An 11,635-nucleotide genomic window follows, 5' to 3' on the forward strand; every position below is an offset into this window, starting at 1 on the left:
GTCGGGTCACCCGTCGGGTTCGGGCATGGGTCTCCTCCTCTACCCATGGGTAGGGTCGTGGGCGACCTGACTGCCAGGTTGAGTAGTACCTGGCTTTTGAGTACTTGTAAGCATAAACTTTCCGGCCTAGTGATCAACCGCCAAGCTTGTCGCGCTAGTAGTGCTTGGTTAAACATACGGAAATCCAGCACCAACTCTATCCTTTTGGTTGCAACAAATCATCCCACGCCAATGAACTTTCCGTTTACCTTTTGATGACCCCCAATAGAAACTCCGCACCATCCTAGTGAGCTCATCGCAAACAGAGAAGGGTCGTTTAAACACACCCATAATGTATGTGGGTAATGCTTGCGCTACAGAAATAATGAGTCTCTCTACCAGGCTGGGCGAGGTGTCCATCTCCCCACTGTATAAGACGTTTTGTCAGGCACTGCTGTAAATTAATATAGTTGAAATTGATATTTCAGGGTCCGCTAGTTCACAGCAACCTAATACCCAGAATTTTCTTGGGGGGCACCCAATAAGCTGTTTTTGGGGGGCAAGTATACGGAATGTGATAGAGATGCTCTGAAGTGGCTTGGTACCTTTTCCTGGAACTACCAAATTCAAAGGTATGTGATGCCTTACCAAAATATGAGTTAAAAAAAAGTTAATATAATGATGGAAATAAAAGGATATGTTCATTACTTATAGGATACCAAGAAACATTACAAACAATACAATATCAGGATTTCTGACTGATCGCTGACATCGACTAACATAAGGGATTTTAATGTGGACATATAGGGAAGCTACTGATGAATCAGGTAGAAACAATAATAGAAGTTGGAACTCTAGTGCTCTCTGAATGTTTTATAACAGCAGGAGACACAGTGACAAAACAATATCCTTATTTATTTATGGCACATGTGTAGAACATCAAAGGGTAAATATCGGTGGAAATAGATACATATTTACCACCAATACTTCAGCTGTTAGATGCACGGTCTCACAGTAAAACCCTGTAATTGTCCTAGTTCTTCTTTGGGTATTCTCTAGCACCAAATATGGTTGATCCAACTCTGACATTTGTGCTGCCCATTTCAATCTGCATAAACGCACACAAAATAAAAGTACACATCATTAGGCATTATCATTCAGTTTGTACATCTCTGAGTTATCTTCTTGTAACGTGTTCCTTACCGCCTGCTCAAAATCAGCAGACATGCCCATTGACAGCTCACACTGCTCTTCTGGTATTCCGAGTTCATCACATACTTCCTTCCGGCAACTAGTCAATGCCTAAGCATTCAGCAAGGAGCATAAATTAGCCCTATCAAGCATATCAGTCCAATTAAATTTGTGCTTCAGAATATACCTTGAAATTCTCAGGAGTTGAGGAGTAATCAAGCATTCCAATTGTCATCAAACCAGAAAATACAAGATTTGGGCAGCTCAACTTGACATGTTTTGCTAATCCCACACACCCTGAGGGATCTACTCCAAATTTTGCTGCAAAATAGTAACAGGGTCTGAGGACCACATATCTTCAATCTAGCAATGCTCAGACAGGTATAATATGCCGTCATCTAGCAAAGCTCATTACTAATGAACACCTAACAGTAGCTACAAACAATGTGCTGCATACCAGTGTTTAGAACTAAAGACCACAGGTTCTCACATTGGGAAATTGTGTATCAAACCAACGTGTTCACAACTGTATTAAAGAAGAGAACTAGAGTACCCACATTCTTCTCCACTTGTGTTAACTTGGACCAAGACCTTAAGAGGCCTTCTCCCCAAATCAGCTACCACCCGATCAAGACGATTTGCGATCTGAAAAAAGAAACAAATATTAGAATCAACCTCGTTACAGATGCACAGGTGAGAACCTGGTCTTGCAACAAGATGAATGGAGAGAGACAAGCTTTGCATTTTTCTTGAGAAAAAAACCCAGAAAGATGCCAACACATTTCCAAGGCCTAGTGGCGCAATAAAATATTATTATGCAAAATACGATAAGAATAAAGCTAAGCCTGGAAACATACTTTTTCTTGACTAGGCAAAAATATACCCTTAAGAAGACAACATAAACTAGAACAAAACTGCAGTCGAATAAACCACGAGACAACATAAATTGTTCATATACCTTCTCGTCGTCTACGCTCTCAACCATGTCAAGACTTGGTACACCAGCTGTAGGTTAAGAAGAAGAAGAATAAAATTAGCTCAATAGTGAGCAATAAAGCAGAGAAGATATCAGGTATGAACTTGTGTACAGAGGTGAACACATATATATTAAGTAAAAGAGGAATGTCTCTAATTTTTTATAGATGAAACATGAGCTCTGTCATTCATTAAAAGAGAAACAGTTTACAGACAGAGCTCGCACACCGCAATACAAAACCAAACCAGCCAATTATTCTAGAATAAAGTAACTAGTACTTAACCGTCTCTTGAGCCAAGACACCAGACTCAAGCATTTGTCAACACCAAGCCACATTGTGTAAATACTCCTAATTTATTGCATATGTTTGCTATCTAAAACCTTATTTAGGACAAATCATACAGGGCAAGATAAAAATAAGTGTAGTGTGAGTAATATATAACTATTTAGGAGCGGCAAACCTAAGCAACTGAAAATCGAAAGTTGAGAAGACTTGTGTCTGCCAGAATATCCAAACAAGAATGAAGACACTAACCTAGCAGGGCTTTGGCTTTGTTGCTCTGCAGGTTCCCAATGAAGTGCCACTCAATATCCTCCGGAAGCTGCAACAAGAAGAACACTTGCTCAGACAACTAAATGACTGAAAAGAATTAGATCACTGATTTTACGGACTATGAAACATAGTTCAAGCCCTGCACCATGAAAGTATAGCAATTTAACTGTTTGGAACATTTCCGAAATCATTAAGAGTGGAAAATTGTCAATTGCTGGGAAAATATGGCCAAATCTTCGAATATTGGTTGGTTATATGAAGTAATGTCTGATGTTCCACCTCTACACAGGATATGTTTGTACCCTCTGGTGCGAACCAAGATTCCTGCGTAACATCGAGAGAGGATAGCAAACAAAGCGAACATGGACATTCAGATGGTCTTCATATATTTAGGGCCTATTTGAATCACAGGAATTTTGTAGGATTTCAACCCTTATAAATTCTCCTATAAAGATGGTTATTTTATTTTTTTTAGAAGAACAGGGAGGCCTCTCCCCGGTTCCATTAACCAGAATGACCAATAGAATATCTACATTCAGTTTCACCTGTTGGTAAAAATTCCTATTGCTCGTCAATTCCAATATTTTCTGGCATGGCATAATTCATCTGCGGTATACAAGGCGTACGAATAATGAGCACCTATTGACCCCCCAGCCCAAATGCTAACTGTACATGGGTGATAACTCTGGAATGAGATCACTTAGCGACTTGTTCTCCATTCACGTTCCAAATCAGAAGTTCATTCACGCAGCCAGAAAGGGGGATAAAAATTTCGAGCCTCTTGGCTGGGGGTACAACCTGGGGGGCCTTGTCGATGAGCTCCTGGACGTAGTTCTCGCCGAAGCAGCGGTGGCCGGCGTCGTACACACCGCGGATGACGCCCACGGGCTTCGTCTTGCTCACCGCCACCACGCGCACCGACTCCGGCGCGCGGCCCGCCCGCGCCGCCGCCTGCTGCGCGCGCGACAGCACCGAACGGAGCGCCGCGGCCGCGCCCTCCACCGCCGCTACGGACGCCATCGCCGGCGCCGCTGATCCGCTGCCCTCCTCCGTGGCCGCTGCCGCCGTCGCCGTGGTTGGTGGGAGCCGCCTATATGTGTTACAGTCGTGTGTGGCTCCTCGTGTGGTTAACTTTTTTTCCCCCTGATCTATTTTCCGAGGAAATGAGAGCTCGATGTTGGAATTCTAGACGGTTCGCGGAATTGTAAAGCGACTTCATCATTTGGTTGAAGCTGAGGGATCTTTTACAACAACAATGTTTGCGTATTTGTTTGTTCTCCGATCCGAAACTTGAAATTGTGCTACTACTGGAATTTGATCAAAATTGGATAAGTTGGCAGTTTAGCCGTATTCTCAAGCACATACGTATTTTGTAAGTGCTCTAGTCTGTAAAGAAATATTTTGGAGTACATGTTTATAACAAAGGAAACTGAAGATTTTTCATTCCTTTTCTTTTGAAATTAATATTTACCAATTAATATATAAGTGCCTCGTAATTGTCCACTATTGCATGTATCACTGGATTGTCCGTAAGAAAATGGTGTAGCTCTAGGTGCTACGCAGATGCTGGGCAGTTAATTTTAATTAGTTTATTTATTTATATTCCCTTCGAAAAAAATATAAGAGCGTTTAGATCACTAAATACCAATTTGTACTAAGAATGATACGGTTTGAGATGCGAAGGGGAGAGAAATTCTACCAGTTGTTCATGTTTTGACCAGAATATTCATTCCACAAATTCTACGGAGTATAAACCAACAACCAACCGGGGCGGGAGCCCTTTTCTTCTAAAAAAACAACAACCACAGTTCCAAAACTCAAAATTTATGATTAATTGTACTCCCTTCGTTTGTTTTTATAAGACGTTTTGGACAACTGGCTTTGAACTGTATTAGGCAATGTCTGAATTGTCTAAAACATCTTATAAAAGTGAACAGAGGAGGAAGTACAAGGAATCAGTTGTGTGCAAAATCCCCAAAAAGCTACAGTTCAATTATTTTTGGCTGCTGCAGTATTAGATTGTCGTACGAGCTCTTTTTGGATTGTTATTCTGCAAGCCTAGAATCTGCCACACAATCCTGAAAAGAACTGGCCCTATAACTAAAAGAACAAGCACAATATATCGAACGGACAAAAGGTGTTCATCTACAATAAAATGGTGTTTTAAGCCGCAAAACACACCATAACATCCTGCTAATCTTTCACAAATACACTAAAAATACACAACCATTTGTAACATTTCATTCTGATATTCAAAATTAATATGATGCCTCTTAGACAAGATGTTGCGGTCAGAATATACATGGAAATACCGAATACTTGGTTTAGAAGATAAATTGGTAATTTTGTTTGAGATCATGTTACATAATTTTGCCATGATTAACCATCTTCTTTGTATCGTGCCAGAGAACCACAATAGAAAGTTCTATGTGAGAATCATTGCTGAGGTCCCACTTACAGAGGATCGTGGAACGCCAAAACTGGGTACCCAGCACTCATGATCTTTGGCATATTCTTCAGGAGTTCAGGACATTTACGTAACTGCGATAATTTGTACAATCTGAAAACAAATGATCTATGCAATGGTTGTCTAGAGATGTGCTGGTGAGAACTAAAATAAATTACGCACATCTATAAAAAAAATGTGTGAATCAAATGTGCAAAATAAATTGCAATTGTCCAGCAAAGTTTTTTGAAAAACAGAACTAAACATAAAAGGATGGCGTAAGATTCTCTGTAAAACATACTCCCTCTGTAACTTAAGTTAGAGAGGTTGTAGATATTAGGCATGCAATGCTACCTCCAAATAAAATGGAGAAACGTGAATGAGGCCTACATGTGTGCCAGAATTCCATTACATACCACCATTGCAACAAATAATCTGCACGAATCGGTCAACTTGTGTGGCAAATAACATTGCATATGTTTGACTTTTATTGTACAAGGAAAAGTACAAAACACATAAGTTTCTTCCAGTAAAGAAGAAACTTATTAAGACATGAATTATGATGAACTTGCACTTCTTTCAGAAAGTGATAAAATATAAAATTTTCCAAAGGGGAAAAATATTATCTTTAGATAGAGTGATACCTTCCATTCCAAACAACGTGGAGACGCGCACTGATCATGCTTACTCATGTGCAACATACGAACATGAGCTCATGTTAACCCAGGGTGAAAACTAGTTAGATATTCCCACAGGAAAAAACAAAAGCAAGAAACTCACACATCAATTTAGCAGAAGAAAAATAACTATTTACAAATCATGTGAGCCTCAGTCTTGCAAAAGGCACTAGAGATAATAGTGGACCAATTATTGCGCATAACATACATGACTATATGATTAGATAGATTTATGTTGGCTTTCTTAAAAGTAATAAAAGATAATTTATTCCAAAATATAAGTTTTTTCCAAAAGTCAAACTTTTATATGTTTGATCAAGTTCTTAGAAGAAAATATCGATATCCCAAATTAGTATCATTAGATCCATCATGAAATATTTTCTCGTATTTTATTTATTTGGTATTGTTGATGTTGATTTTTTTTTCTATATAAACTTGGTCATACATATACATGTACACATTATACTTTTGAAAGGAGGAATAATAAGAAATCACAAATACCCCAGAATAATATCATATCAATGTCGTAATTGCAAATCATCACGGTTATTGAGCACACCCAGGCATGCTTGATAGATGACATGCCAACTTGGCCAGTTCTCGGCGAGGCTGTCCACGTGCATTTGCAAGTCTAACCGGCAGAGTAATAGTATGATCGATCTCCAGGTACACAAATGGCAGATGGTATGGAGAGATGGTGATAGTTTATTTTCTTTGGGACTAAAGTGGACATACATAAATCTGAATCCCACAGTCAATTTATGCCCAGGTGATTACTTGGGATTAACATAAGACTCGACAGTAAGGACAGTCTGTGCAATGGTGCAGAAAAGCACAATAACACCAGCGAACGCAGCGACCACCAGCCATGGATTGCTCAAATGGTTGTGCCTCAGCCATGCGACCCACCTGTGCAGACGGTTCTGATAATATACCTCCAGGGCTAAGCACAGGTGGTTAAGGTAATAGTTCCCGTAGAAATCGAAGACAACACCTTTTGTCAGCCTGGTAAAGAGCTGTGATACATCTCTGTCAGTACGCATATGGTGGGCAATGACCCCCTTTCGAGCCAGCAGCGCAACATCATCGGGCATGCTCATCAGCTTGGCCATGAAAACAGTGTAAGCCGTGACATAATTTCCAACTTGCGGACATGTTTGCTCCAGTGCTATCAAGTTTCTGAAGAAGACGATAGTTTCTTCATCCACAAACAAGAATGGGATTTCCAGGATACCGTCTCTGAGCTTTATATCCAAGAGGGAATGGGGGTTATGCTCAGAATACATTCTCATCCTAAACTGGATGCCAGCTTCATGATACTGTGTTGCTCGGCGCCATCGGTTTGGGAAATAGTGATGCTGCGAGGAACCTAAATAGCTGAGGTAATTTCGCCCCATTTGAAGGAACTGGTGAATATAGTGTTGCGATGTATGGCCATCGTGCTCATCCTGATTAGAACTAGGTCTGAAGTAGATATGACACAAGTGCAGCAAATGATCGAAATCTTTTGGGCGAGTGGACTCTCGTATTGCTGTTGGATAGAATGACACATACCTTTCTATATAACGAGCAAAACTTGATTTGCATGAAGCAGCCGGCGCCATCTTGTTAGAAATAGCTACCTCATATATTGCCTCGACTATGAAAAGCAGGAATAGGTCATGTAAGACATAGACATCATACCACTGCCCAATCTGCTGAGCGTTGTCCGGGTAAAGGCATTGCCCTGTTTTATGGCCACTGATCTCCGGGCATAACTCAATCTCAAGCACTGAGTTTTCTTCCCTAGAATGATTGTGAGGCACGATGTCTTGTTCAATTACAGTGCTCTTCGTGGCATTCAGCTTCCTCGTGTTTATTTCTTGAATCTCATTTATCCCTGTCACTTTTGAATGCCCAGAAATCAAATCTTCCTCGTGTACTTCGGCATGTGATGAACTAGGCATACTACTGTGGAGTTCAGGCCTTATAAATTCATTAAATTTCCCAAGTGAAACAAGCACGAAACATCCATCAAGCAAGAGAGTCTGCAAAAAATCCTTTTTACTCATTTTAATATCTCCAGAATAGCACATCCTTGTTCTTTTCTCTAGTCTGTTTATGACGGTCAAGTAATCTTTCAGACCCTTCTCACAGTTTAACTTAAGGACATAGTCCAAGCGGTTCCATTTTTCTCTCTCCGTAGAAGAAAGTGCTGGAGATCCATTGTGATAGGGACCGATTGACAAAATTATTGGTTCATAAGAATATCTATCTATCGCACGGATGTGCTCGTGTATTCTTGGTATCAAGCAGAATCCAGATCCACTGTCATAAGGAATATCAGTTGAGAAACAGTTCTGCAGTTCATCCTTCATTGAGTGATATAGTTCATCTATCTCGACATCAGACATAATGTCTTCCGCTTCGGTCATTTCTGTTTTGCACTAAGCACAGCTGCATAGGCACATGCAAGGACAAACTAAACCAGTTATGACAATGTTGAAAAAAAAAGTAAATGGCATACATACATAAAGTCAATAGTGTAGTGGCGTGTTGAACATGGTTATTGTATGCTGCTAATCTGCCTAACTGAACGGCTCCAACCAAATCACTGTTATCTGAAACAAGAGTAATCTCGGCCTAGAAGTCAATGCTACCTCTATACCTCACCCGGCCCTTTCCAGCACATACAAAAACTTCTATTTGTAGGCTCAATTGTGGTTTCAACATGTACAACTTGACCCAAATGAAGCCAAGACAACTTTTTGCAATGCAGAAGCGTGGCATGTTTTTTCTTCCTCTTTGTCCTTTGCAAAATCAAAGTTTCTAGGAGGATTATTTCTATAGATGTACTCAATGCAGCAGGACTATATGTGTCCTGGGATGACGCCATTGCTTAGGACAACAAATATTTCTTGGGCGTGTAGTGTAATGTTCTTGAGAAATAAATGGGGTGTAAGACCATTGAACCTGGGTGTGCTCCGTAGATGCTGTGTGAGTGTTGCATGTGCTTTTGCTATGATTTTAGAATCAACTAATTTCACGCCAATTTTCAATTACATTTAAACTAATTTCATTCAATTGATAAGTAAATTACATCTGTTACGGTCTTACCTTTGATTTGATTTCAGAGTTGGGCATGGTCTTGGCCTTCCCGCAGGCCGCAGACGGCAGATCTCCTGTATACTGCAACGAGTGCCGACGCGCACTACCGCAACGTCGTTGCCTAAGCGCCCGACCGCCGCAGCATACGCCGGACTGACGGCGCCGCCGGCCGGCCGAGTCGCCCTCCACCCGCCGCGCAAGACTGCCCCAAGGCGTCGCCCCGCCCGATGCCCTGCGCGCGTCTCGGTCTGAGTCGACTCCTTTTTTTTTTTTTTTGAGAGAGAGAGAATGGTCTGAGTCGAGTCAAGCAAAACGATCAGCACCGGCCAAGCTGGCCTGGTTAAGGCCCTTTTGTTTCGGGAAACACTTTATATCAGGCGTCTGAATTCTCTTCATCGTCAGACCCCTTTTTCTCAGTTGATTCACTTTTGATCTCACGGTCCAGATATCATTTGGAACAGCCCATCTTCCACGCAAAAACAATAATAAACGGAGAAATCCTCACGATCCCTAAATCCCGCAGATTATCCTCGCACCCGTTTCCTTCCTCCACTCCCGTCGCCGCCGTTTCCTTATTCGTCGCCCGATTAGTCCTCGCCATTCTTCACCACGCCGTGGATGAGCTGCTCACCTCCCCTTCGTCCCTGGGCTTCTTGTGGAAGGCTGAGCTGTCGATCTGTCTGCAGCGGTAGCATATCCTCCCTCAGGCGGCCATGATGGCCTTCTTGTGAGCAGCTCGCCGATCTGTACCTGATTTTGCAACTCCGTCTCTCATTCGGTCATGAATAATGATGGTTCAATTTCTGCCACTACCCTCCCTACTGCTAATCACCTAATCTTTACGGCAAGGATTCTAATATTCACTTTTGGATTTGTATATATGCTTCCACTAGGCCACACGTGTTGTGCTTACAAGATTTGTTTTTGCTACAGAGATCGATGCTTCCTATAAATCCGCTACGTGCTTGTACTTGCGTATGGATTGGCAATACAAGCATGCTTCTCAGGTTCCACACTTCTTCCTGCTGTAACCACTACCCCCTTTTGCTTTTTTGAATGAATGTAGCATACTTCTGCTTCTTTAGAGTTTCCAGCATTTCAACCATGCTTCCATTTTTTATACTCTTGTTTTATGTTAGATAACATGAAATTGATGCTCGCAAATATCCATGCTCTGGAAGTATTGTACTTCAGTCAAGATAGATTGTATCAATAGTCCAGAATTAGGTTGACAAATTAGGGTTTTTTTTTGCATTGGAAACAATTTATTCTTATACATGTTTCCAGTTATATTGACACATACTATTTTAATATTATCTAGTCAATTGTATGCTCTTAACTTATTTGCGAAGCACAACTTTTCCTCATCCAATCATGCTAGCAATTAAAAAAAATCCATGCTTAGATTGTGCTTAATATATGTTTCGATATAATGAAGCCGATGCTTCCTACTTCTATTTCTTACATATATCTCTATGGTATAGCGAATTTTGCTTTAAGCATTGTAAGTGCATGCTTATTTTATCGTAAAATTATTTTCATGGAACCATTAGCAGAAATATGTGCTTCAACCACTGCCTGATGGAACCATTAGCAGAAATATGTGCTTCAACGATTGCCGGTGTTGTTTCTATTCGTAAAATTTTATTGTACATCTATTTTTGCACATTTTATTGTATCAACAACTATCAGTGTGTGCTTTCTTCTTTCTCACTGAATGCTTCTAATGTACAGACACATCCACCAGATTCCAAATGAGCTTCTTTGTTGTCCGCAAGATGGGATGCAATGACGTTGAATGTGCTATAACTGAGACAAATGAGTCACTGTTCTAAGTTGTCTGTTGTACTGGAACAACAGTTGTCCATGACCAGCTTGTGAAAAGTATTGCTGTAATAGGCTTCTGTTTAATTGCAAAGAGAATTGTAATATTTTCTGCTTACCATATCAAACAAATTCGAGGCTTAATCATTCTTGTTGTGCTTACTGATGATTTCTTTGTGAAGCAAATGTTTCCATTATACAAGAAAAATGCTTCCTTTACACGAAAATTTTGTTTTCATCTCCAAAAAATATAACATAGATTAAATCCTTCCATTGAACAATATTTTTCTGATGCACCACGAAGCATATGCACCCATCAGTTTGGAATGTTTCCATGGCACAAAAGTAATGTCATCTTTGCATAAAAATGCGTCTAGGAAAACACAGGCAGTGTACTAGATGCACATTATCTCCCGTGTGCTTCCAACAGTTAAAAGGAATGTTTCCATGGCAAAGATGCACATTATCTCCTATAAATATGGATAAAAAATTATTTTTGGGAGCACAATTCTCGGAAAAAGATGCACATTATCTCTTGCTAAATATGGATAACAAATTAATTTCGGCAGCAATCCTCAGAAGCACAATTCTCGGAAGCAGGAAACAGATCATAACCATAATTAGCATAATTCTCGGAAGCATAATTTTCGGTAGCAGGAAACAAATCCTAACAATAATTACTGGAAACTAACTACGACGAGGCCCATCCCCGGAAAAAAATACCGCCGGGCCGATGCACGCATAGCAGGTGCGATGCACCAGTCAATTAACGCTACAATCTGTCAATCATGCGTGGAAGTTTACTAGCTAATCGGACGACCAGCATGCATCTGATCCAATGGCTGTCGACTGGTCTGATAGATGCGAAGCATCAGTAGTCTGATGCCTAGTGGTCTCCGTTT

At 40.7% G+C, this 11,635-nt stretch overlaps 2 protein-coding genes and 1 long non-coding RNA gene across 3 annotated transcripts; 1 reads left to right on the forward strand and 2 right to left on the reverse strand.

Annotated features, from left to right (window-relative positions):
• Window positions 1-663: 663 nt before the first annotated feature.
• LOC109753445 (uncharacterized) lies at window positions 664-3,873 on the reverse strand. Its single transcript, XM_020312344.4, has 7 exons — window positions 3,498-3,873; window positions 2,682-2,748; window positions 2,129-2,175; window positions 1,728-1,815; window positions 1,358-1,491; window positions 1,183-1,281; window positions 664-1,087 (listed from the first exon to the last, which is right to left on the reverse strand). The coding sequence occupies exons 1-7, from the start codon at window positions 3,717-3,719 to the stop codon at window positions 1,013-1,015; spliced, it is 732 nt and encodes a 243-aa protein (XP_020167933.1). The 5' UTR covers window positions 3,720-3,873; the 3' UTR covers window positions 664-1,012.
• A 2,447-nt stretch (window positions 3,874-6,320) lies between these two features.
• On the reverse strand, window positions 6,321-9,225 carry LOC109753474 (UPF0481 protein At3g47200). The gene is made up of 2 exons (XM_020312373.4): window positions 8,919-9,225; window positions 6,321-8,258 (listed from the first exon to the last, which is right to left on the reverse strand). The coding sequence occupies exon 2, from the start codon at window positions 8,234-8,236 to the stop codon at window positions 6,596-6,598; it is 1,641 nt and encodes a 546-aa protein (XP_020167962.1). The 5' UTR covers window positions 8,237-8,258; window positions 8,919-9,225; the 3' UTR covers window positions 6,321-6,595.
• Window positions 9,226-9,425: 200 nt separating this feature from the next.
• On the forward strand, window positions 9,426-10,895 carry LOC120973596 (uncharacterized). The gene is made up of 3 exons (XR_012203305.1): window positions 9,426-9,753; window positions 9,843-9,916; window positions 10,644-10,895. It is a non-coding gene; the product is annotated as an uncharacterized lncRNA (long non-coding RNA).
• Window positions 10,896-11,635: the final 740 nt, after the last annotated feature.

This window comes from Aegilops tauschii, chromosome 1 (assembly GCF_002575655.3).
Source record: "Aegilops tauschii subsp. strangulata cultivar AL8/78 chromosome 1, Aet v6.0, whole genome shotgun sequence".
NCBI classification, from domain to species: Eukaryota; Viridiplantae; Streptophyta; class Magnoliopsida; order Poales; family Poaceae; genus Aegilops; species Aegilops tauschii.

What these genes read in the sequence shown, in the direction of transcription:
- LOC109753445 (XM_020312344.4), bottom strand. Translation starts at nt 3,719, where the DNA reads ATGGCGTCCGTAGCGGCGGTGGAGGGCGCGGCCGCGGCGCTCCGTTCG. An exon ending in CAACTCCTGAGAATTTCAAG is followed by an intron (nt 1,282 to 1,357) that starts GTATATTCTGAA and finishes CTGAATGCTTAG; the next exon opens with GCATTGACTAGTTGCCGGAA. An exon ending in CTGCTGATTTTGAGCAGGCG is followed by an intron (nt 1,088 to 1,182) that starts GTAAGGAACACG and finishes GCGTTTATGCAG; the next exon opens with ATTGAAATGGGCAGCACAAA.
- LOC109753474 (XM_020312373.4), bottom strand. Translation starts at nt 8,236, where the DNA reads ATGACCGAAGCGGAAGACATTATGTCTGATGTCGAGATAGATGAACTA.